The sequence below is a fragment of the Dipodomys merriami genome, unplaced genomic scaffold (genome assembly GCF_024711535.1).
Source record: "Dipodomys merriami isolate MVZ:Mamm:240054 unplaced genomic scaffold, mDipMer1.0.p SCAF_13, whole genome shotgun sequence".
Lineage (NCBI taxonomy): Eukaryota > Metazoa > Chordata > Mammalia > Rodentia > Heteromyidae > Dipodomys > Dipodomys merriami.
This window is the reverse complement of record NW_027202604.1, coordinates 7,689,688-7,715,409: the sequence shown is the minus strand read 5'-3', so window position 1 is coordinate 7,715,409 and position 25,722 is coordinate 7,689,688. Positions and strand designations below refer to the sequence as shown.

Here is a 25,722-nt window from a genome sequence, read left to right as displayed (position 1 = left end):
TGGTGATGACACTGGACCTGAAGCTGTCCCCACCCCCACCAAGACAAGGCAGAATCTTCACTGTTCACCCCAGTTTCTGGGCAGACTGCAGGGAAAGACCCATTTAGTCTGCTGAATAACTGCAGCATCCTGTATCCAATTGAGCTTAAATTATTTTGGAGTACCAGCTTTGTGCCAAGCACTGTTCTTGGTGTCTGGGATATGCTGTGAATTAACAGATGCCCTGCCCTGGAAGAGTTTATTCTCTACTTGGAGAATGGCAGATGACAGCTGATGAGCAGAAACAATTACATGATACATCAGAAGGTAGTGATTACCTCAGACAAAGGCAAAGTAGAGCAGGGTGAGGGTCCAGGTGCATGGGAGGCTGTTCGGCCTCCAGGGTAAAGACATCAGTTCTGATTCACAGCCTTAAACTCATCCCAAGATTTTCTGTATTTCCTCCAGCTCTTTCTTCCCCAGAGAACTCATCCACTCAAGCAGCTCTTCCTCTTGGATGACAGCCAGTTCTATCCTTGAGCCTGATCTCTACCCCAAGCTCCACTAAGCTACTTTGACAACCCACTAGCTATTTCACTTGACGAACTGTTTCCCTTTGACAATGCTACTTTCATGCAGGCACAGGACCTCACAACCAATCTAGTCCTCAGCTATCATTTCCCCATCTACTCTGTTGCTGAGGTATGGTACATGGAGTGTTCAGGAAAGACACAATTCAACCAGTCTCTAAAGAGCAGACTCCACTGCCACTAACAGTTTTCTGAAGTGTTCAAGACATTGGCAAACAGAACTGGAAACAGGACTTTATAACAGTGAGTATGGAACACAATGAGTTCCACAGGAGGGCATGTGGCACATACACTAATAGAATGTCCATAGTGTACAAGTAGTATTGTGATGATAAAAACTTTTGCCCACTGAGTATGACTAGTGCTCCTTGAATTAAGCTTTAGGAAATGCTGAGCCCAGGCTTCCATCATTGGGCCTATGCTGAATTTCTAACCCTAATTTCATCTATTTTCTGATCAAACATTTTCCTTCAGCCAGGTATTTGATTTTCACGGACAGCACACCTAAGTTCTGCCCACCTAGGGTTCCTTGTTCCCTTATGTAACTTATTTAGGCCAGCATTGTTCTCCAGTCCCTGGCTCCAAGACTGCCTCCTCCCACCAAAACCTACCATGAACGCTCCCTCCTTTACACCTCATTTATATCTGAATGGAAGTATCTATGCCACTCACTGACAGTAGAAACCTTTTTCTTTATTTCCAATCAGCAATTAATATACTATCTTGTCATGGAACACACCCTACAAATGCAAGACATTGTTTTTCCTTTACTAGTTAACACAGAATTGTCTTGTAATACAATGGAGCAGTGTTTATTAATGCTGTTTCAAATTTGTATTGTAAGATGGCTTACCTATAAATACTGTAAAAACATTCTTAGCATGCATTTTTTCACTTTTTCCCTATTCCTTATATATGCCCCATTATATATTATAGGAATTGAAGACTGTAGCATTTCAGAGCTGAAAGGCTTTGGAGATCATGTAGACTAATTTATTTTAGACCCAAGGATACCTATTAGGAGATACATGTATAACACTAATGTAGTAATTATATATATACATATATCTGTCCATACATATAATTAACAAGAAGCCAGGGGGCTCTGATCACACTTATAGAAAACAATCCTCATGAGAAAGCTGGTGAAGAGCAGCAGGGTGGGGGTTAGCACAGGGGACATGGGGTGTGGTGGGATGAGGGCTTTCAGATACGAGTTGTTGCTTCTGAAGTTTTGCTCTGAATGAGTTGTCACCTTTGTGACCATCTCTCCTAGGCCCCTGATGAGTGATGAAGGCCCTAGAGGGAACTAACTGGGGGAGGGAGCGTTGATGGCTTAGCTGCTTTTTTGACTTCTCACAGATTCCCTGCTCACTAATTATTTAGAAAGTTTGTAGAAGATCTACTGAGTCCATATACAGTCTTGAAGAGGAAGGATGTTGGAAGATCACCGAGTCTTAGTCACTTTATATCACCGCTGAGGACATCTATTAGGGTTCCCCAGGGGGACCTGGGAGTCTGGATCAGGTGTCACCTTCAGAGGGTCACCTTCCAAATTAGGGTTGCAATCTATGCATCCTAAACACTATTTGCAACAACTTGTTTAATTGCTTAATCTATGTAAGCAGTTGAAATCAAGCCATTTAGAACTGCCTCTTATGCAACTGGTCATAAATCATTTGTACTTGAGAACCCACAGGCCATCAGGGAATCCTAGGATACTCAGAAGAAGGAAAGTGAGGCAGAGAGGGGTCGAGTGACTAATTATGGTCATACACGTCACTGCACAGAGAATATGGCTCTGGCTTCCCAGGGAAACTTTTATTTCTACAAGCCAAAGCTGAGAAATACTAACAAACAACAACAAAAATGTAAGGATCCTGGCTTTCCTTTTGCAAATCTTTTCTAACAGAACCTCTGGAAAGTACGCTGGAAATAAATTTTACAGATGATGAGCTGTTTGCTAGCTAATGATGTGAGTTGAACCCAGGAATGATGGTGACAGGTTGTTTATCTGTTCATCTCTATTCCTAAGAATACTAAGGTCTGAGGACTTTGCAAAAAGATTTAAAAAAATACAAAGACAGGCCTCTGAGCAATCAAATCAAGATAGGTGTGGTTGGGCCTTGCGCTCCTTGTCCCCACAAAGGAGTGGGGCATGGGGCTCATGTGTTTTTAGCTTAGACAAATCTATCAAGCTTGGTCACCAGGGAGCTCCAACTGCTCAGCAGATGCCAGCAGCCAGAAATGGAGAAGAAAAGAGTTGTGTACAAATAGGCAGTTGGAAACAGCAGTGAGAGGTGAGAGTTGAATAAAAGGTGATGGAATTTAACTACACGCAGAGAGACATGAACTCATAGCAAGCAGGCCACTGCAAGCACAGGGTAAGGGGACTCTTGGGGGACCACTGTGGTCAACTGCAGCTCAGTTTCAAATGTTCAGCTCAGTCACCCACACAGAAGTTCAAATACCATTTGGGAAACCAAAACAAAGAAAACAAGGATGTATAGGATCCATTATTTAAAAAACAAATACTTCCATTGAATAGGCAAGAAAGGTAACTAAAGCTCAGGATATTTGGAAGATTACCTTAGGTCCCAACTTAACTCAAGAAGCATGAGACTCCCCCCAGAGCTTTTAGAAAGAAGCTGGGGTGAGTGAGCTTTCTCTCAGGGGGAGCTCCAAGCTCCCAGTCGTTATAAAAGAACAGAACAAGGGCTGGGAAGGTGGCTCAGTGGTAGAGCACTTGCCTTGCATGCATGAGGCCCTGGGTTCGATTCCTCAGCACCACATAAGCAAAAAAGAAAAAAGCCAGAAGTGGCGCTGTGACTCAAGTGGTAGAGCACTAGCCTTGAGCGGAAGAACTGAGGGACAACACCCAGGCCCAGAGTTCAGGCCCCATGACCGAACCTCCCCCCCCCCAAAAAAAAAGAGCAGAACAAACGCTCCCTGGGGAAGAGGAACCAGGCTCTCCCTGCATACACAGGCCAGCTCTGAGTCCCAGAGGCTTGTGGGTGTGGCCACAAGTCAAGGGACACCTCAACTTCCCCAGCAGCTTCTGTCCTGGAATTCACTCTCTTGCCCACCCTTGCTCACTCACTCACTCTAAATTTCATGTTTATTTGATACAGATACACACAAAGAGGCAAAGAGCTTTAATCAGTTTCCCATCCCCCAAACCAGTAACATTCACCACATTAACTGATCTTGTTTTCCTTCTTTACTGTGTGTCCACATTTCTAAGCAATGTGTCTTAGATTGTTAAGCTGGAATTCCTTTTCAAATATTACTTATTAAATTCCCCCTATGAAGGCTGACATTTTTCATTCTTTTTAATTTTGCTGCTGTCAGGACTCTTCCTCCCAATCCAGCTTGCAGATTCTTGTCTACTGTAGCTACCTGATTCCAATTTCCAGAGGCACCTGTCCCACCAACTTGTGAGTGGGTGGTCTACCATGTACATCAGATTGTCTGTCAGCCCCCACCCTCCATCCACCTCTGTGAGTCAGAGAGAAGTCAATTATCACATGTTCAGTCAATTATCACGTGTTGTTTTCAGTTTCCCAAACTCTGTGGTTTCCATTCTTGGTCTTTATAGATCTGTGCCTTAGAAACAAAACCCCTTACTGTCATTTTAATGAGGTTTCAGAAGGGAGTACAAGTTGAACACATGTGTTAATTCTTTAGCAGGAAGTTTGCACCACTGATTTAATCTCGTTCAGAGAATAATTTATTTTCCTTTATAAGTCATCTGATAAAAATACCCAGTTCAGGCCCAAGGTGTGGGGGGGATGGGAAGGGGCCAGTTTGGTGGCACAGGTTTATAATCTCAGCACTTGGAGGCTTCGACAGAGATTGAGAGTTCAAGGCCAGACTAGGGAACACAGCAAGATTGTTTAAAACATCAAAATTCCCAGCTCCCTGAGACAAGATTATCGTCCTATCATTTATGAAGTGGATCAATTCAGTGATATGAAAAGACTATAATTCAGAGACAGAGGCTATGATTTTGGCCATTAAAATAGTGAAAGATGAAAAGGTGGAAAAGACCTTTCCCCCCTGAAAGAAGCTGGCATATTTCATCAACATTTATAAATTTTTAATATATATGTTTTTATTGTAAAGATACTGTGCAGAGGGGTTACAATTACATGAATAGGAAATGAGTACATGAGCACATTGTTACCCCTTCCTTTGTTTTTCCTCTACCATCCCTGCCCTCCCCACCTCAACTAACATTTATAAATTTTTATGAACAGAACGTTCACCATGCTTCTTGCTCTGCAAGTTCCTGCTCAGATCCCTAGTGTGTGCGCCTTACCTGCTCTCTGCTTGAGCCTGTATGCTTATCTGGACGTTTGAATTTGTACGTGCTCTTTGTTCATTACATGTCCATCTTACACCGTGGTCCAGAGCCCTGTCCCTCATCAGCCCTGCATGACCTGTTAGTCTCCTTGGCTGGCCCTGCTGACTCAATACTGAATAAGTATCCAACATGCTTTCCCTGGTCCTGAGCCCCCTCACTGCCCCATCTTCTCCCCTATCTGGGGTTCTATAACACTACTTCTTTGGCTGTCTCTCTAATGGAATACGCTCCTCTCAGAATGGGAACTTCTCTATGCCACCGCTTTCTTATTAGCTCAGAAGAAGAATGTTCCCCATTCCTAAGGTGAAGTGTTCCCCCAGCTGTGCTTCATTCCCTCTCCCCTTGCTCCTGCTGCCTTCAGTCTCTTTAATGTCCTAACGTCTTCATCTTCACTGGAGCCTACACATTCCTAGTAATATACTTTTCTCCTAAAACTTTTCCCTTTACTGCTCAAATTTCCATATTACCAGCTTCTCTCAGAAGAGTGGACTGCATAGGTGCCTCAGTTGCCACTCACCAACCAGGCTGTTCCCACTGCTTTCTCCAGCCCCTTTGGGCCCTCCTGCTTCTGGGGAAGCAGGCTGCGGGCCTAGCCTTGCAGTTAGTCTTCACTTGCCAGCAGGCCTCACCTATGACTCTCTCAATATCATCAGGTATTTCCCTCCCTTAAAAACTCAATGACAACTAGGCAGGGGGGGGGGATCACACCCACAGTCTTATGTATTAGGAGGCTGATAATGGGAGGATCACAGTTTGAGGCTAGGTTGGGCAGAGAAAATTTTGCCAGACCCCTCTTCTCAATGAAAATCTGGGCATAGTGGCATGTACCTGTTTTTGAGTGGGAACTGAGTGTGTGTGTGCGTGTGTGTGTGTGTGTATGTGTGTGTGTGTGTGTGTATCCTAAGGCTTGAACTTAAGGGTTTTGTTTTGTTTTTTTTTGCTCAAGGCTGGCACTTATCACTTGAGCCACAGCTTCACTTCTACCTTTTGGTTGTTCATTGGAGATGAGAGTCTCATGGAGTTTCCTGCCTGTGCTGGCTTCAAACTGTGATACTCAGAAGCGTGGACTACCAGCACCAGGTGGGAAGCACTTTTTATTATAGATTGGGACTGAATGTCTGATTCCATATTCCCACTTAACTGTTCAATAAAGTTTTATCTAATAAAATTGTCTTAAAGGCTACAAGTATTTCTAAAATAGTATTTTCTTGTAGCACTTTTATGACCTTTTTTTGCAGGGTTAAGCATGCAGAATAAAAATTACTTATAAAAAGTAAAATCTTATGCAAATGTCTTTTGAGCCCAATACAAATAAGCAATTTTTCCTATGACTAATGACTGTAAATTCTTACAACAGTTGTAAATAAAGAAACAAAAGATCAATGGATTCTAAAATAAGTACTCACACCTCTAATCCTAACTACTCAGGAAGCTGAGATCTGAGGATCACTGTTCAAAGCCAGCTGGGGCAGGAAATTCCATGAAACTCTTTTTATTGGGGGGAGGGAGGGGTCCGGTCATGGGGCCTGAACTCTGGGCCTGGGTGCTGTCCCTCAGCTCTTCAGCTCAAGGCTAGCACTCTACCACTTGAGCCACAGCGCCACTTCTGGCTTTTTTCTTTTTGCTTATGGGGCGCTGAGGAATCAAACCCAGGGCCTCATGTATGCAAGGCAAGCGCTCTACCACTGAACCACCTTCCCAGCCCTTCCATGAAACTCTTATCTCCAGTTAACTAACTGGAAGTAGTGCTGTGGCTCAAAGTGGTAGAGTGCTAACCTTGAGCAAAAAAGCTAAGAGAACACTGCTACTACATTGTTGGTGGGAATCCAAACTTATTCAACCACTCTGGAAAGTAGTATGGAAGTTCCTGAAAAAGCTAAACATAGAGCTCCCCTATGACCCAGCAATCCCACTTCTAGGCATTTACCTAGCACAACTATGTTCATTGAAGCATTATTTATCATAGCCAAGATATGGAATCAACCCAGATGCCCCTCAGTGGACAAATGGATCAAGAAAATGTGGTATATAAACACAATGGAATTCTATGCTTCCAGCAGAAAGAATAACATCACCCCATTTGTGAGAAAATGGAAAGACTTGGAAAAAATCATATTAAGTGAAGAAAGCTAGACCCAAAGGAACAAAGGCTCCATGGTTTCCTCATTTGTAATAATTAGTATATGTCTAGGATAGTTCTAGCAGAGGATCACAATAGCTAACTATGTACATATGACCTTATGAAGTGATGCTAATTGAAATGAACTATAAGATATGGAAACAAGAGGGTTTTTTTCCTGTTCCTTTTTTTTAGTGTACTGTGTACAGTTATTTCTTTTATCTTGCATTTCCTCCCCCTTTGGTCATTGTTTCTTTTTATTTCAGTACCCTTTGCTTTGTCTTATATATAAGTTTATCTGATTTGAGGATGGGAAGGGGAATCACAGAAATGGTGAGACATAGGATAACAGGTGGACTAATGCAAAGTGATACAAGACACTATAGTGGAAATGAACTTTACAACTTGCTGGGGAGGGAGTCAGGAGGAGGGAAAGCGGGAGAAAATGAGGGAATGGGTAACATTGCTCTACAAGAACTGTACTCATTTCCTTACATATGTAACTGTAAACCCCTCTGTACATCACATTTACAATAAAAGACAAAGCTCAGGGACAGCACTCAGGCCCTGAGTTCAAGTTCCATGACCAGCCAAAATATTGAAAAAAAATAGAAGTACTCAAGATAACAGGAAGGTTGTAGTGTTAGATAGTAGACATGATTCTAAAGATCTCTAAACCTGAGACACTTGGCCATTACACAATACACATCTTCCACCCCCCCAAAAAAAATCCCATAAGAGAAAAGGTTTTAAGTACAAGCAAGCAAACCTTTTACCACAATCATAGAGGTGTATTATACCAGAAATGATTGAATTTCATAAACCAATAAATTTGCAAAGCATTAATCCTAACTCAAATTTTGAATCCATAGCCAGTTCTTTAAAAAATTTCCCCAATCCACAACTCTCACACATGTGGTTAATAAAATAATAAAAGTCAAATTGCATTTAGTTAGTTAATATTCAAGCCACTACTCTGCACAGACTGTTAGAACAGATGTCGTGGTAAGATGCAGAGTAACTTAATATACAGTCTTGGAAGTTATTATCCTGTTTAGAAGATGGAATGCATTAATAAAATACAATAACTAAAGAAGCACTAACAAGTGATGCAAATATGTGGTTTGGAGGGCTGAGCAGGATGCTATAGAAACATAAATCCTGGAATTGTGAAAGGTCTCCGGAAAGATGGGACAGTTAAAAAGAAAGTAGGACAAACTGGCAGAAAATGGAAGGCTTTTGTTTGTTTTTTTCTTACCTTACTACACTTAAAATCAACCTCAGATGGATCCTGATGTCTAAGGGTTCTACTTGTGACTTTTACTGTGGTGTCAGAGTTATAGCACTTGGCAGAATCCAGACTTCGAAGTTTAATCTCTTCTTAGGTACCTGACATTGCACTCTCACAAAGGCTGAGCAGCAGCAGTAAGACACAGCAACTAGGCCATGAGGGCCAGTGTCTGATGCTCTTCAGCACATTGTGTTGCTAAGCTACAGCTCAGGTGGATTAAGTGTATTTTCACCATATAATATTTTCAACCTATAATAGGTTTAAAATAGGATATAAGCTCATTGTAAAAGCACCTGTAGATGGCCCTTCATATAAGCAGAATTTTATAACATGGCACAGCATTTAGGTATTGAATCAGATCAGTATTTTATCAGTACTTGAAAATCCCAGTGCATTACCAAGTTGTAACTGGACACTATTCTTTTTCTGCTTATGCAATAGTAGGAGGTCATTGCTGACCAGCAGGCTTGGCGGCAAAGGAAAGACTGAGGACGAACTAGTGCAGGTGAGGTCAACCTTGGCTGAACGCTACAGATGCCTGAGGATTTTTGTTTATGTGTGTGTGCTGTTTTTTGTTTGCTTTGAGACTAGGTCTTGATATAGAATTAGTCTGGTCTTGAACTCAAGGTCCTCCTTACTTGGCTTCTCCAGTGTGTGCTGGGGCTTCTGGTATATGCTACCACACCCCATTCTTCTGAGAACTTTTTTTAAACAAACAACTTTTAATTCCTAGCCAACATTTCAGACCAATGTTGATGCATTTTGAAATCTCCTTGCAGTTGAGTTTGCTATCTAGGGCTGAGAAACAATAAATTAGTATTTTTTTTGGCCATGGAAAAGAATTATCTTTTTTTAAATAGAATATGAGAAAGATGACATAGTTGTAAGAGAAATAGATGATACTATTAACTTTATTTTCAAGGAAAGAAATCTCCACTTACCTGCCTTCTGACAGTGCACAATCTTTTCATACACAGCGTCTGCATTTTCAATCAATGCTTTGAGGGACTGAAGCATCTGTGGAGGGAACACCCAGACATGAGATGATGCCAGGTACCCCTGCACCTGTACCCAGGGCACTTCTCCTAAACACAATCTGTTCTGAAGTTGCAAGCTGCTTTTCTACCAATCACCCACAGTCCAGTTCGTGTATGTAGGTGAAAAGTGATAAAAGCATGGATCTCAGTACAATCATTGAAATGGGCTGTGAGTTATATTGTGCTTCAGCTGTTGTCAGGCCAGTACTACAGTGTACTTGAACCCTGAGACAACCTGACCCACGTCTGCTTCATAGTGAAAAGCAATAAAGAGATGTATGCTCAACTGTTATTAATTTTAAATCATATTTTTGGTCATTGTTTGGACAAAATGTTCGCCTTCATTTTATAGAAAGCTCTAACACCTACAAATTTTACCCATTTTAGACAAAATGTCTTCATTTGGATCTCAGTTTAAAATATGCAATAGACATTTAAAATAAAGGGATGAGGTGAATCAGAATGTAGTCAGTGGTAGAACACTGGCCTACCATACACCAGATCATGGTGCATAATCCAGCAAGCCTTTTAAGTGAGCTAGATACTGATAGTCGAACAACATTTTTCAACTTTCCCTGTTCTACAAAACTCATAGTAATCATCGAAAGTTTAATATGTCCTCATTGTTCATGGAAGGTCTCTACGGCAGCCCCTGTCTCCCAGAAGTTCACAGCTTAGTGGTAAAACTTGCACCCTGCAACTCTGTATTTTCACATCTATCCTTCAAAATCTGAGTCACTCTTGCACATTAAAATATTCCAGTTTCCAGTTTGATGTACTGAACAGTGATAAAAATGAAGTTAAGAACTCCATTATGCCGATATAAAGTCATCTGTGCTATTACATATTTGCATACTAAAAAGGTTGTATCGTCACCAGTAACCTTCATCAGCTTTGATGTCAAGCCAAGAGAGATCTGAAGACACAAGGACTGCTTCAAGCACAGACAGTAGTTGTCACAGCTCAGTATCAAAGCAGTGGCCAATCAGGACTCCTCATTCAAACAGGAAAAGGAAGAAAAATCTAAAGAATAAAGTGAATCCAGTCATGAAGCAAAAGAACATGGCAAGAGCAATTTGGAAGAAAACCACAGAACTAAAAAATAAACTCAGATGAGCATGGGCTCTTATACACAGACCACCTGGCAGGGACGCGGGGGGGGGGGGAGTGGGGGGGGAGAAGGGGGTGAGAGGGGAGGAAGTATGGGCAGAGAGAACACAGGCTAAAATGGCTTCTAGTCCTTGTTCTGCAAGTCCTTCACTTCTGTATTGTTGTTTAGGATGGTATTTTACCTCAGAATCCCAACTTCCTCCTTGTAAAATGAGCTTACTAAAAGACATGACATCTCACCGTGGGAGGATCAAATGAGAGGGTGCATGTGGAGAGACTGGCTCAAGGATATACTTGCAAATGGTAGATGTTATGGTTGACTCCCCATTTTCCCAGGGGGGCCTGGCAGAGCACTTTCTGGTAGCACAAAATTAGCTGAATGAGTATGCCTTTCTTTCATATGCTCACTGGCAATGTTTCTAACATTCATGACTAATTTTAGTTCTACTTGGAAAGCTTGCTGTGATGAAGCTCTGAGAAACAACAAGCACATTATTATTCTTCACAGAAGCATCTCCCAGTAGAAAGCATGGCCAAAAAACTTAAACAAGTATGAACCTTCCAGCAGAAAAGCATTTGCAGGGTGTAAGGAATGCACTTCCCCTCTGCATCTTGTGCTCTGTATCAAGTGCAGGATGCTTAGTTCCCTGGACAGCCCTCTATGTGGGGACCGAGCGCTGACTGCCCAGGCTGAGTGAAAGCAACGCTGCTGACTTGGGGAGCGCAGCAGGGAGGAGCACACCAGCAGCGCAAGAACAGCTACAATACATGTGGCATGGTTATCATGGCGGCCACTTGCTGGTGTGATGCAAGTATCACAGCAGCACAGCCCTCGGGTAGGAGAGTTGATAGGGAGGTCACTGCGCTGTGATGGCATCCATGCAGATGCCCACCCGTCTTGTTTGTGGCTTAGATGTCCACGTGGATGTGCCTTGCCTGACAGTAGGGGTGGACGTGGCCCCCTTCTCTTGAGCAGTGTGACAATACACGCTAAGCCTGAGCAAGAAGCCACTTTTCCTCAGTTTGGAAGAAAACAGGAGGAGGCATTTCCAGGAGGTGTTAGGAATCCCAGAGGGAACCAGCCACACAGCAAAACAGGCCGAGAAGCACAGACAGGGCAGCAAGAAAGCACTGCCCGACCTTACAAAGATGCCCACCTTCCAGCACCTGTTATCAGATGTTTGCACCAGTTCCTTTGGAAGAAGGACCTGCCAGTTTGTATCTTTTTATAGCTTGAGGATATACATTTATAATCAGGATCTGGGGGGGGGGAGGGGAATGCTAAGAATTGCAATCAGTGCCTGTTCTTCCTAGGTAAACACTCCACCACTCGAGCCGCATCCCTAGCCCTTTAGTTCTTCCCACCCCTCCCCTGTCCTCTCTTCTTTTTCCCTTTCTTTCTCTTATCCTCCCCTTCTTCCCTCTCTGGCTTCTTTCCCTCCCTCCTTTCCTTTCAGATAGGGTCTCAAGCTTTTGCCTAACTTGCTTCAAGGTGTGATGCTCCCACCTCTGCCTGCTCAGTCGCTGGAATCACAGGCATGTGTCACTACACCCAATTCCATATTTATAGTTAAAGTGATGCTGAGTAATCAACTTATAATTCTTGTGCATAGCATGCATTCTCTACTCTCATAGTATTTTTAATGTCCATATTCTTTAGAGGTCAAGTTACTACTGAAGAAGTCCTTTGGGCTGTGGACCCTTAAGGAAGGATTTACAAGAGAAGCTGGTTGGCAGAGACAAAGCCAGGCCATAGGCCTTCCTGACAGTTAGCTAATATCTTGCTTTCATTCTGCTGATAATGCTATCTGGCTATAGAGTACATGGCACCAAGAATAAAGCAAGGGCAACCTGAATTCCAGGTCTGGCTCATCAGTAGGAAACAACTTATGTCTAAGTTTGCTACTTTATAGCAAGCTGCAGTTACAAGTAGTATAAAAATCAAGATAAAAGTAATTCCATGCCTTCTCTTCCTTTACATTAATACATGGCTGGTGCTTTTTATTTCATTTAATGGACACAGTATCCCTGTAACGTGAATATTGAGGATGTTAGGGTTTTGTTTTGTTTTGTTTTTTTGCCAGTACTGAGGCTTGAACTCAGGGCCTGGGCACTGTCCCTGGGCTTCTTTTACTCAAGGCTAGCATTCTACCACTTGAGGGACAGCAGCACTTCCGTCTTTTTCTGTTTATGTGGTACTGAGGAATGGAACCCAGGGCCTCATGCATGCAAGGCAAGCACTCCACCACTAAGCCACATTCTCAGCCCAGGATGTTAGTTTTATATCTGCAAACACCGGAGACATACTTGTCAGGCTACTTTTTCAAGGTCATCCAAGACTACAGGTGAAGAAGCTGTAATAAATAACTAATGAAACTGGTATTATACCTGCCCTTAGAGCTCTGCTTTTTCCATGTTACTATGATAGGTCTTGACACATGAACAATAACTGTACAAATTAAACAGAAAGGGCATTACAAACAGAAGGACATACAAAAGCAGAAGTAATCCTGTCATTTCTGAAAGTTACTACCATGCAGAATGTCATCTTGCCTGCTGACATCGGCCCCAAGTTATTATTTTCTTTTTTCTTTCATTTATTTTCCTTTGCTGAGATTGAACCAGGGCCTCACACATGCCATGCAAGTTTTCTACCACTGAGCTGCACCCCCAGCTTCATTTTTTCCTAATAATATTTCAGTACAATCCCTTGAGAAAACTTTTATGATATCAATAAAAATTTACTTAGCACCACTTAACAAGGACTTGTTAGAAAGAGAAATCATTTGTATTTAATGTACAACTACCAGAATAAGCATCTCAGGTCAGCAGCTATGTGAGGAATAATATGGAGAGATGAACCAAAGAAATACCGTTGGAAGTTGTTCTGTTTACTTTGAGGTATAGTACTTTAATATATCCATGTGCAAGGCCAAGTAGAGTGATTGATTTTATAAGCACTATATGCATGAATTCAAATGAATTAGTTTCACCGACAAATCTCCACTAAGCATACAGATTTAAATCCTGGCACAGCAGACACCATGCTGCCAGCCTGAGAAACTTACCACATGGACATGAGTATGATTTCTTCAGTGCAAGATGCTTTCATACCATTGTCGCTAAATTTCTGGAACAGATGCATTAGAAAAATCTACAGATTTGACATATCCTAGAAACTCATTTCATAAAAGTGCTTGAGTTCAGAATAATGTTTTAATAAAAGACTGAAGTAGATGAAAAAGTTTCAACCAAATGCAAAGCAAAAATAAAAGTTTATATTTTATTAAATTAGAACTACATCCAAAATGCCTTTCACAAGAGTGTTATGTTTGGGAAGGGTATGGTGTTCACCCCAGTAATCCTAGCTCCTACAGAGGTGAAATAGGGGATTATAGTTTGTCCAGCCTAGGCAGGAGTTTATGGCTGGGTGCAGTGACATATTCCTGGCACCTAAGCTATGAAGAAAGCACAATAGCGGGGCACAGTGGTCAGTGACAAAGGGAAGCACAAGTGGGACTGGAGTTCAGGAAGGCTTGGTTATAAAGTGAGATCCTATCTCAAAAATAATCAACACAAAGGTTCATGGTGGAGTGGCTCAAATGACAGAGTACCTCTAGTACTGAAGGTGGAAAAAAGGAGGGAGGGGGGAGGAAAAGAGAAGAGAGAGAAGGAAGGAAAGAAGGAAGGAAGCAAGGACTATTTTTTGAACATTACTCCCTAAGTTAATGCAAGGTAATTTTGTTACACATAGCTATAAAAAGCAACATTACTATATTATATATTACTAAGTTTCTAGAGACTACTCCTTTGTATTCTGTTTGAAACTTGCCTATCAACTAGGAAAATTCTGTTTTTAGAATGGTTTTTTAAAAAAATATTATTTAGTCAGTATAACATGTGGAGGAGATGGGGACAAACAAGTCGTTTAAGGATTCAGGTGGACCTGTTGCAACAATGAGAAGTACAAAATGTCATGTCAAAACCAGCTTTACAATGTCGGTGTGGGGGGGGAGGGGGTATAATTGGGAGGGGGGAGGGGGGTAAAATTGGGTGGGGGGAGGGGGGAGGCAGGGAAGGGAAGTGAAGGGTAAACAAAGGAGGAGGCTGCAATGCTTGGTAAGAAATGTATGCATTATCCTGCCCATGTAATTGTAGCCCCTCTGTACAGTATGTTCTCAAATAAAATAAAATACAATTAAAAAAATATTATTTATTTTGTGCTAGTCCTGTGGCTTGAACTCAGGTCCTGGGCACTGTCCCTGAGCTGATTTTGCTCAAGGCCAGCACTTTACCACCTGAACCACTGTTCCACTTATGGCTTTTTGGTGGTTAACTGGAGATAAGAGTCTCCTGAACATGCCTGCCTAGGCTGGCTTTGAAGCACAATCTTCAGATCTTAGTCTCCTAAGTAGCTAGGATTCCAGGTGAGGGCCACTGGTGCCTGGTTCAAAAAGCATATGGATTTTACATATGAATTTTATGTCTAATTTTAGGGTAATTCCTTCTAGCTCAAGAACACAGATTTTGTTAATAATTGCAAAAGTCGCTTTGCCAATAATTCAGGCATTGAGTGAAAGAACTTTGAGCACTGACAACTGCTGACTTTGGTCCTTTGATCTTATTTTGAACCTCAGTTTCAGACAGAAACCCCTCCCCCGCTTCTTAACATTTCCCTGCCTGGCCCTGTACAGGGCTGCCAGGCCTGCTTTTACCATAACTGTTTCCTTTGAGGCTAAAGAGGTGGAGAGGCCCTAGAACAACCAGGTGGCCAGCTGTGTTCCTGTACATGGACCCATGATTATTTAACACAGAACAGGTGGGAATCTTCCCAGACTCAAATCGTTTAGATTATGATTTTTCAAACATGCCAGTGGCTGAGTACACCTGGTTCTCCCCACTGACCCTTCCCTGCCCCATCCAGGAGATTCATGTCAGGCCAGGTGGCAAATATAGCCTCAGCACCCCCAAGCTAAGGATGGACCCTGGATAGTCCTGAGGAGACTTGTCTCAGGATTCCAGGGATGAGGAACAACAGGCAAACATGAATGAAAGATGTGGTCTTAAGAAGGTAAGAATTAACTCAATCCCAAGTAGCATTTTCTCTCTGATCAGAGTTATCTGAATACTAGCCTCTGCTGTGGTGTGACTATGTCCCCTCTGAAATTCGGGTGTTGCCAGTGTGCCAGTATTGAAAGGGGGGGCCTCTAAGAGGTGATCCGGCCAGGAGGACTCCTCTTCTGGGAGGGGGATCAAGCTCCTTTTAAAAGGGGCTCCCAGAGTGTTCACCTTAAGCCACGTTTTTGTTTTTGTTTTTGGGTGGGGGGGTCCGGTCATGGGGCCTGAACTCTGGGCCTGGGCGCTGACCCTCAGCTTTTCAGCTCAAGGCTAGCGCTCTACCACTTGAGCCACAGCGCCACTCCTGGCTTTTTTCTTTTTGCTTATGTGGTGCTGAGGAATCGAACCCAGGGCCTCATGCATGCAAGGCAAGTGCTCTACCACTGAGCCACCTTCCCAGCCTCTTAAGCCACGTTTTGACACAATAAAACCCCCCTCTCCACACACTTTCTAGCCTCAAGATCTGTGAGGAAACAAATCTGTTTTTATAAAATCTGTTTCAGCGGCACAAACAGCCTGGGGCAGCCTTTAAAGCTCCATATCACAGGTGGCCGGCCAGCATCCTGCTGCACAGCTTCAGGAAACAAATCAGTTCACTGACACGTGAACAGGGCAGAAAATAAGAGCAATGTTCTTTCAGGAACGAATAAGCTTTGTCCGTTTTTTGCTATGCTCCTGAAAGAAACGTAAGTTTTCTTTTTAACATTGTACAGTAATATTTATTCCTGTATGGCTGGAGGGTTTTAGAATCAAATTCAGAAATCCTGGGATCTGGGACTTCTAAACTAAAATTCAGAGGTAATATTTTTTCCCTCATTCAAGCGAAAGTGCAGCCACACAGCACAAATTTGAACTAATGGAAGCAGTTCATTTATAAATTATTGTTAAAACAATATAGCTTCTAATACTTGAACGCATTATAAAAGTCATATACATGAACTGGATGTAAAAGGCTTATTACTTTGTATGTGTGTGGGGAGGGAGTCTTTGCAATGAAACCTAGCTCTGCATTCTATCCCCATGGGGTCTCTATCCTTGGGGCTACATGGGGAGGGCAGACAGCCAGTGATCTGCCAAGGCTGTGGCCATCATCTCTTCCAGCAAGGGGGCTGTGAAAACACTTTCAAAACACTTTCCAGAGCAACTGGCTCTGGTTTCCCTCATGAAACTTTTCTGCTACCATTTTTACTATGCAAATTATAGGAAATTATTGGGAAAAGAACTTATGTAAAATTATGGAAAGATCCTGAAGTTTTGCCTGGCCTGGTAACAAATGGGAAGATGAGCAAATGTGGGTTGTACACACATACAAGGACAAGATTTAAACAGTACAAAATGTCCTTCAGCTTTCAGTGTTTCAATCCTCATTGAAATTGGACAGAGTAAGAGTAAAGAGCCAGACTGGATCAAATGAAAAACTCCCTCCCTACTGTCGAGTTTGAGCTGCATCATAAACCCCTGACAACTATAAGCAGAAATGTGCTAAGATCGAAGTGGATTTTAGTGTCACCACTGATTAATACAAAAGAAACAATAAGGCTCAAGAAGCATGGAAGGGGGACAGGAAGCTAGAAAGGACAGGAGGCAGGTGGGACCCCTTCGAGGGCTTGCTGGGAAGGGAGGGTTGAAAGGAGGTTTATGTAGGAAGGACAAAGTCTAGGGCTGGTTCACTGGACACGGGAATGTTGAAGATAACGGACAGGGCAAATGTGCACCTCAGGCTGGAGTACAAGAGGTTCTAACATAGCTTGTAGTGGCAGAGCACTTGGAAACATGTAAACTCACTTAGGATGTGTGGACTTCCACTTTCGCTGAACTGAGCTAGTGGTTATAACAGCAAAGAAAATCTTGTGAGAATCTCCGCAGCAACCAAAATTATGAAAAGCTTGGTTCTAACATTTGGAAATTGAGGGATTTTCTGTATAGCAGCAGTGGCTGAGCTGCAGGTCTGTATTTCTGCAGGAGGAATTTTAAAGGTCAGAATCACTGACCAAGTACTGGCGACCTGAGCCAGAGGAGTGGTCAGGAACAGGAGGAGCAAGGATACTGAATGTCCACAGGAGCTCATGTGGGGAACTTCTGCAAGGGTAGGGGGAGGTCGATAGTACATCTGGTCATTTGGTGATCTTGGTAACTCTGGAGATATAACTGCAGATTCAGCAGTTCTGTAATAATGCAACAAATACATCAAGATGTTCCAAAGTGGAAAGCATAGGGCTTATGGGAAACAAGGACACAACATTGCAAAATTGCAAAGTGACAGGAACAAATAAAAGCAAGAGCACATTTCTTCATGTTAGATGGTTACACGATAGGAAATGTGGCACCTTATGCCGAGGAGCCTGAAGTTCACTGTGAAAGTGAGTGCTGGGAGGCCACAGCTTGTGCTTGTGAGGTCCCGAGAGGTGGCTCGAAGGGTTCTCTGAAATCTAACAGGAAGTTGAGACAGCAGATATGCATGGATGGTAGAGCTGACAGCCTCGGTGCACCAAGGTAACTGGGAGACACTTGAAGGTGTGTGTGTGTGTGTGTGTGTGTGTGTGTGTGTGTGTGCGTGTGTGCGTGTGTGTGCGTATGTGCACATGCACATGTGTTTAGTCCACCAAGGCCTAGGTTTGTGGTTCCTCTACTTCATAGACAAGATTGTCCACAAAAAGTGAAATCTGAGTTATGCTCAAAGTGTCCCTATGGTATCAACTACATTTTACAGATATTTCCATGTTCAAAATAAGTATAATCCCAGCCCCAGCACTGATGGTGGGGGTGGGGGTGGGGGAGGGGAGAATATTTCAAAACCTTCTTGATTTTTTTTTTTTACCAAATTCCCCAACTTTATTATAAAGTTTAAGTTGGACTCTCAGCTTCTATCATATTCAAACAGAGCTTGGACTTGATACAAGCCTCACCACTGGATCGACTATTTTAACAGTTACTTCTTGCTAGCCAACAGATGCCAAATGCTACATAAATCTGGAGTGGATTAGAACTAACCCAGCATCTTTTCATGTGAGAGCAGGGTGGCTGTCAGGGGTCAGTGTGGCTCTCCTGCTACACTCCGTTCATCTCATCTTAACACGGACATAACCAGAGGCTCTTACGCAACACATTTCAGATAGAATCCTGTAAAGTAGCACCATCTCATCTTATATACCTTAATTTTCATACTGAAAAAAACTTCTTCTCCCCCAATCATTGACTCAGTCACTTCTCACTACATTAATGTGTAGTTGTTCATAAACCTAGAAGGGGCTGTGTTTTACAGATGGAACTTCAAGGGCAGTCTCTGAAGTGTGTCACCACATAAATATGAGATAAAGACTTATGTTTGCTATTCACAGTGTAACATAGGCTCTCCTTACCCAAATAGCCATTTGAATTCATCCATAAAAATAAATGTTATCACACAGCCAAAACAACTGACTTTTTGCCCTAAGTTCCCATCTTCCTCCAGCTGCCGGGACACCCAGTGCTTATACTGTGGGTCTCTCTGAGAGACACTTCTAGGGTTAGCCACCAGAAGTCCTTAGCCATTTCCATTTGTTGGGGAGGGAGGTGAGAAGAGAAATAAGGAGAAATAAACAGAAATAAGGGAAAAGAACACAAATGATACATGTATAAAAAGACATAAATCATAAGAGGAGAGCTCAGGGAACTCAAAATAGTGAATGTACCGGAGTGAGCTATCTTACCAACAACTAGATTGTTAATAAGATGAGAAGTTTTTATTTTATATAAACAACTGGATGAACTCTAAAGTCTTGAGTAAACTTTGATTTGAAAGGAATTTACTCCTACTTCTAGCCTATGTGGAGTTTGGCATTATTTGAAGTCTTTTTTCCCTTCTTTTTTCTTAAATATTTTTATTGCTATTATAAAAGTGATGAACAGAATTAACATACTGAAATAGGCCAGGGTCTGACAAAACTTCACAGTGCAAAAATAGCTAGAGAAACCTGAAAGGGTTTCTGTTAAAACCAGTGCTTCCCACTGTACCACAAGATGAGTTACGAAGGCAGTGTTCAGACTTCAGATGTCTATCCTACTATAAATTGCTGATCAACTTAAAAGTACTCTGGATTTCAAATTTTAGTTTAGTTTTAACCAAAACACTAAGAAATATAAGTTGTTTAATCTTATTTCAGAGAATAAACAGAATTTCAAAAATATGGAAAGAATTTCAGATAAGATCTTGTACTGTTTCTGTCCCAATGCAACATGATACTCACAGGGGAAACAAAAAAATGTTGAAGTCTGAACAGTTTCTAACTGTCCGTGTAGTGACTTATCACACTGTGCTTTACTGTATGGAGAACATCTATATAGCAAATTCTTGGCACTTAAATTGCACCAATTCTCTTCTTCCTCTATTATACGACTAACCTTAGGTGACCAGCTGTCTTGCTGGGGAAGAACTTGCTGTGTGGTATACCATGTGTACATGACTGGGATCCTTATGCAATATTTTCACAGGCAATGGTCTACAGAACATGAGGACTATCTGGCACCATGTTCTCCAAAACGATGGGAACACACAAACCTCATCCTCTCCTGAGCCTTTCATCTCATAAGTTGCACAACACTCCAAACACTTCTATTCCTAACTAGAGAAATGGGTTTGCATGCTATCCTTACACTATTCTAAGCAGCACACATGTTAAATGCACACTGCTCTCTTATACTCCATGTTCACAAGAAGAGGAAGGGATTTGGGTGCATAGGGGGACTGAGCAACATGGAAGGAACGGTACACAGTGCCTGCGGCTAGCCAGGCCCAGACCTGTGAGAATGGAGTCCCCACAAGGGTTCTGCTTCCAGTACATGCCTGAGAAAAAGAAGGGTGTCTTAGGACCCACGGTCTCTCTCCCAGTCTTGGATTTTTAGAGACAGTGAGTGTAGGCTTCATCTTAAATGGAAAGTAGTGTCTCCAAAGAACTGGTGAGAAAGGTTCGAAACCAGACCTGACTCATTCCTGCAAGAAGGAAGGGGAACTTGAGTTGGTTAAACCCAATTATTCAGAGAACAAAGCCACTTCTGGAGAGAGAGAGTACTCGGGAACTTCTGGATGCCACATTAACTCTTTTTTTTTTTTTTATTGTGAGAATACCATACAGAGGAGTTACAATTACACGGGCAAGATAACGAGTACATTGCTTTCAAGCATTGTTAACTCTTTTGAGTCACTAAGGACCATTTAGAGTTCTGAGGTGCTCCTTTAAACTGTTATTATCCAATTAATTATATTTCAAAAGCTACAAGTTGAATTAAACACAGTTCCACTGTTACTGCTGCCTATTTCTATCAAGGCTTTTCTCTAGAGGGGATCAAGGTGATTTAGAAACTCCTAATTAACAGAAAGTAATTCAATTATAGTTTTACTGTAAAGTAGCACTAATTTCAGGTCTGTGATAACCAAGTATAGATGTTAGTTAAGAGAAGAAACAACTGGGAGTTGGCTGTAATGAAAAACAGCACTTAAAAGCATGGCAGAATGTTCACAATTGTCTTGAACAGGAGAAGACTACACCTGCATAAACACAGGTTCTCCTCCTGGACTGACTACAGGCAGGCTCACAGGTGCCAATACCTTCCCTTTAGAGAGCAGAGACTGCTGGTCTAGCAAGCTGGTGGGAAGAACTACCTTCTGCTTTTCACTGTGAACTTAACCTTTGTGAAATAGAGTCACCATGCTTTCCCCATACAGTAAAATGCAACCTGACTGTTGCTCCAGATTGATGTCGAATATGCCCATGTAGAGATCTTAAAGCTTCAAGGGCTCCACATGTATTTGGAAACCCAATAATGCCATGATTATGACTACCATTTCCTGAGCAGGCACTATGCCCTGTATACATAAACTGACAGTCCACTGAGGTGGTGATTCCAGACCCATTTTATAGAAAAAGAAATGGACTTGCCAGGCCTCAGAAGGAAGCCCTAGAGCAGAGGACTCATTATCAGGGTTCATACTCTTTGCTAACATCTCTCCTTGCAACAAAAACAAGCCAAACAAACCATCTATCTCTGTCCTGAGGCATAGAAATTTCCCTTTCATCCTCTAATTTCTAGTCATATTTCATGTCCTTCAATAAAGACAATCTGGTGCAGCACACTGTTCGCCCCATGAATATATCTTCCTGGGTCATGTGTGAATTCACTCTTGGACTTACAAAGATGTATCCTTGCAGACACACCAGGGAAGAGCTACTGCTGCCTGGGAGTCACTCCCAGGGACAGGTGGGATGAGGAGAAACTCAAACTCTCCTGAGGTGGAGCTGGAGCCAGCCACAGCTTCCTCCCTCAGAAGCAGTATGTCTTACCCACCAGGGTCAGTGCGGGGGCACCCCAAGTCCACATGCTAAAATCATTGCAAACCACATCTCTGACAATTAGCTCATGTAATAACCTACTTATGAGCATGCTTAGAAAACCCCCAAACAGTGCACACACATGAGGGCTCTTGCCTAGCTCAGGGTGGCTTTACTAAGTCTGAAGATACATGGCCCAGGACAGACACATTTATCACATGCTCATTTTGCATGCCACATTCTGCCATGTAATTCCAACAGTGGAGATCAGGATGCATATGGGGCCTACCATTCTGGAGCTCAGACTGGGGGAGGGAAGAGGTTCTTCAAAAGCTGAGAGGAAAACGGTCTGACTAACCATATCAATCCTCCTGGTGGAAGAGGGCTTCACTAGATTGCTCTCTGCCTGACCTTCTGTACTCTCCATTCACATCCTTAACCAGATCACTCTTCTGAGCCTGATCAGCAAGCCTGGAAATAATCACTGGAGAGAAGCCCTCCTCCCTCCTAGAAGGGCAGTGAAGGGCAATGAGGGGTTTACACACACACACACACACACACACACACACACACACACACACACACACACACACACACACACACACACACACACACACACACACACACACACACACACACACACACACACACACTCTCTCTCTCTCTCTCTCTCTCTCTCTCTCTCTCTCTCTCTCTCTCTCTCTCTCTCTCTCTCTCTCTCTCTCTCTCTCTCTCTCTCTCTCTCTCTCTCTCTCTCTCTCTCTCTCTCTCTGCACAGTCCTTTATGGACTCCACCCAGTTCCCCTTTCTCTACCCAGCCCTTCATCACTCCACCCCAAGAAATGTCTGATGTGGCTAAGAAAAAGGGAAGGCTTTTTCACTGAAGACTGACACTCTACCACTTCAGCCACACCTCCATTTTTTTCTGTGCTAGTTCTGTGGCTTGAACTCAGGGCCTGGGTGCTGTGCCTAAGCTTTGTTTACTAGAGCTAGTGCTGTACCACTTGAGGCCACTCTGTAAATTTTCTGAGTAGTTTACCGGAGATAAGAGTCTCACGGGCTTTCCTGCCCAGGCTGGCTTTGCACTGGTCCTTAGATCTCAGCCTTCTGAGTAGCTAGGATTGCAGGTGTGAGTCATCAGCATCCAGTCACTTCTAACTTTTTGCTAGTTAATTAGAGATGGAAGTCTCATAGATTTATTGCCCAGGCTAGCTTTAAACCATAATCCTCAGATCTCTGCCTCTGGAGTAGCTAAGATTACAGGCGTGAGCCACCAGCATCTGGCCTTAAATTTAACTCTTTGATTGACTCATTTTTAGTGCCTCATTATCAAGCAGCACAAAATATCAGTAAATATACAAGAAGTTACTAGGTTATATCATGAACCTAGACTGGGCTGTCACCATTTTCAACTGACACAGTATGCTAGTCTCATGGGCATTATGAAGAATCAGAGTGACTGTTACTTCCTATTGGCTTTCCTGCTCTGGGTTTTGCATCATTACTTGTGTTCCCAACCATAGCAATTATGGGTCCCTGCTCTTTGCATTCAAGGAGGATTAGGCAATGAGCATATTCTCTTTCGACTGGGTCAGCACCTTGAATTCTTTTGGGCAACAACAAACAGGCCATAGCTGTATCAACCAACTAAAAATCAGTGAGTATGAAACCTGGCTACATTTAGCTCAAAAGATATTTTGTTTTTTTTTTTAAGTAGGCTAAAATTATTTCATGTCATATACAATAATGTATATGATGGTATAACTCCCATTGACCTTGTTATACAGAAAAACTAGGTACGCACTGATTTAGAAGAAAATACTTGAATTAAGGGTATCTGAAAGTAGATGAAGGGGCTCCTACATAAAACCTCCATAAATGGAACTTATACCCTGACGATATGGCTAATTCAAGTGTGGTAGGGAAATGTTTCAAACTACTTAACATGTTTTTTTTAAAGCTAATTAGTAATTAAGCTTGTCGAGTTAAACTTAACTTGATACATCATATTGTCCACCCACTGAGTTTACTGTGAGAGTAATATTCTCATGGTTCAGAAGTTAAAATGCTCTAATTAAGTTAGAACAGACTTTATAAAAGCACTAGTAAATGCTGCTTTTGCTCTTGGTAAATCCATCTGGTAGGTCAGTTTTGTAATGTTGAAAGTAGTTAGTTTAGGGAGCACAAGTTGTTTCACAGCCACTGGTGGGTCAGGTGTACATTGTAACACCTAAACCCTGTCTTTTTCTTACCTTTGACAAATGGAACCATTCTGGGGTGGCTGAGGGGTATAGTTTTGATGATTCCAGAAAGAAATACCATCTACTGAATGTCTCTAGCCATGAATTTAAGTGTCTCATCTTTATAGGATGCACTCTCTCCCCTCCTCTCTCCATCTTTCTTTCTTAGATAGTCCTACCCCAAAGTATAATATTCCATTTGACCTTTTGCCACAGTTAGAAAAGTTGGTAAAGTTGACCCCTCCAATTAAAAGAAGCCTTTAATGTCAAGTTCTGAAGCAAGAGAGTGATAAAAGAAGCCACAAAGAAGGTAGGGATCAATAGTAACCTTATTGCAGAGCATCTCCAGCATGGTCCAGACCAGCAGACTCCATTAATTATGAAGTGTGATTTATCTCCTCAATGCTTCAAGCAGTAACAAGGAGGAGTACACAAAACCACAACAGCAATATGAAACAGAATGGTCTCAATGCTGCATGTCAACTGTCAACGTTTCCATGTAAGAAAAAGGGCTTAGAACCTTGTTTTAGCGAGAAATATTTAAAAATCACATGTTAAAAGAGACCACTCAGCAACTTATAGAGAAACACACAGTGAACATTAGATAAAGGATCTTGGTCCTTCAAAAAAAATTACTCTTCTCATGCTGGAAATGTGCTTGCCTAGTATGCATAAGGCCTTGGGTTCAATCCTCAGCACTAAAAATAAACTATTAGATAAAATAGATTCTTCAAAGTATGCTTCCTTAATTAAACAGCAATTAAAGTATTACAATCAAGATTTTTGTGAAACTGCAAGAAAAAGATGGAAACAAACTAATATCAAATGGAAAGTACAGACAAAGGAACTATAGTGGTGTTAGAATGAATTCACAGAAAATCAAAAGCCAGCAGGAGAGAGCTAGGCTTCTGTTCCTTCTTCCTCTTCTTGTCTTTTCACTTCCTAAGACTTCATCTTCAATTCACTTATAACAATTGATCTTCATGCTACCATAAAAAACTGCAAAAGCTTGTAAAAAGAATAATTTCCTTTTAATATAACAATAAATATTCCTATGTTTTCTTTTGACAGAGGAAGAATGTTGAGTCTTTGGCCTCTGTATGTCGTCAGTCCTGGGGCTTGAACTCTGGGGCCTGGGTGCTATCCCTCAGCGCTTCAGCTCAAGGTGAGTGCTCTACCACTTGAGCCACAGTCAGTTTTCTTGTGGTTAATTGGAGACAAGAGTCTTATGGACTTTCCTGCCCTGGCTGGCTTTGAACTGTGATCCTCAGATCTCCCCTGAGTAGCTAGGATTACAGGTGAGAGCCACCAGGGTCCAGCTGATGTTCTCATAAAGTTTTAATAATTCAAGTTTAAAACAGATAGTAAATCTGAATCTAATAAACAGATCGTGCTAGAGAGATCAAATATCACTCCCATCAACATGAAAAGATTGGTAAAAGAGTAACTTTGGTTTCTGCAGAAGGCGAGGGGGAGGAACACCGAGATGCCAGCATAGCTCCATTCTTGACAACACAGCAACGCCATGAGCAGCCAGCTCTCCTTAGAAAGTCTTGGTTGTATGTAT

At 42.2% G+C, this 25,722-nt stretch overlaps 1 protein-coding gene across 1 annotated transcript in view; it reads right to left on the bottom strand.

The window, feature by feature from the left end:
• The window catches only part of Plcl2 (phospholipase C like 2), a 175,326-nt gene that overhangs the window by 28,561 nt on the left and 121,043 nt on the right, over window positions 1-25,722 (bottom strand). Inside the window, exon 4 of the mRNA XM_070018650.1 lies at window positions 9,287-9,362. Coding sequence (XP_069874751.1) covers window positions 9,287-9,362 — 76 coding nt within the window. The remainder of the gene's footprint in view (window positions 1-9,286; window positions 9,363-25,722) is intronic.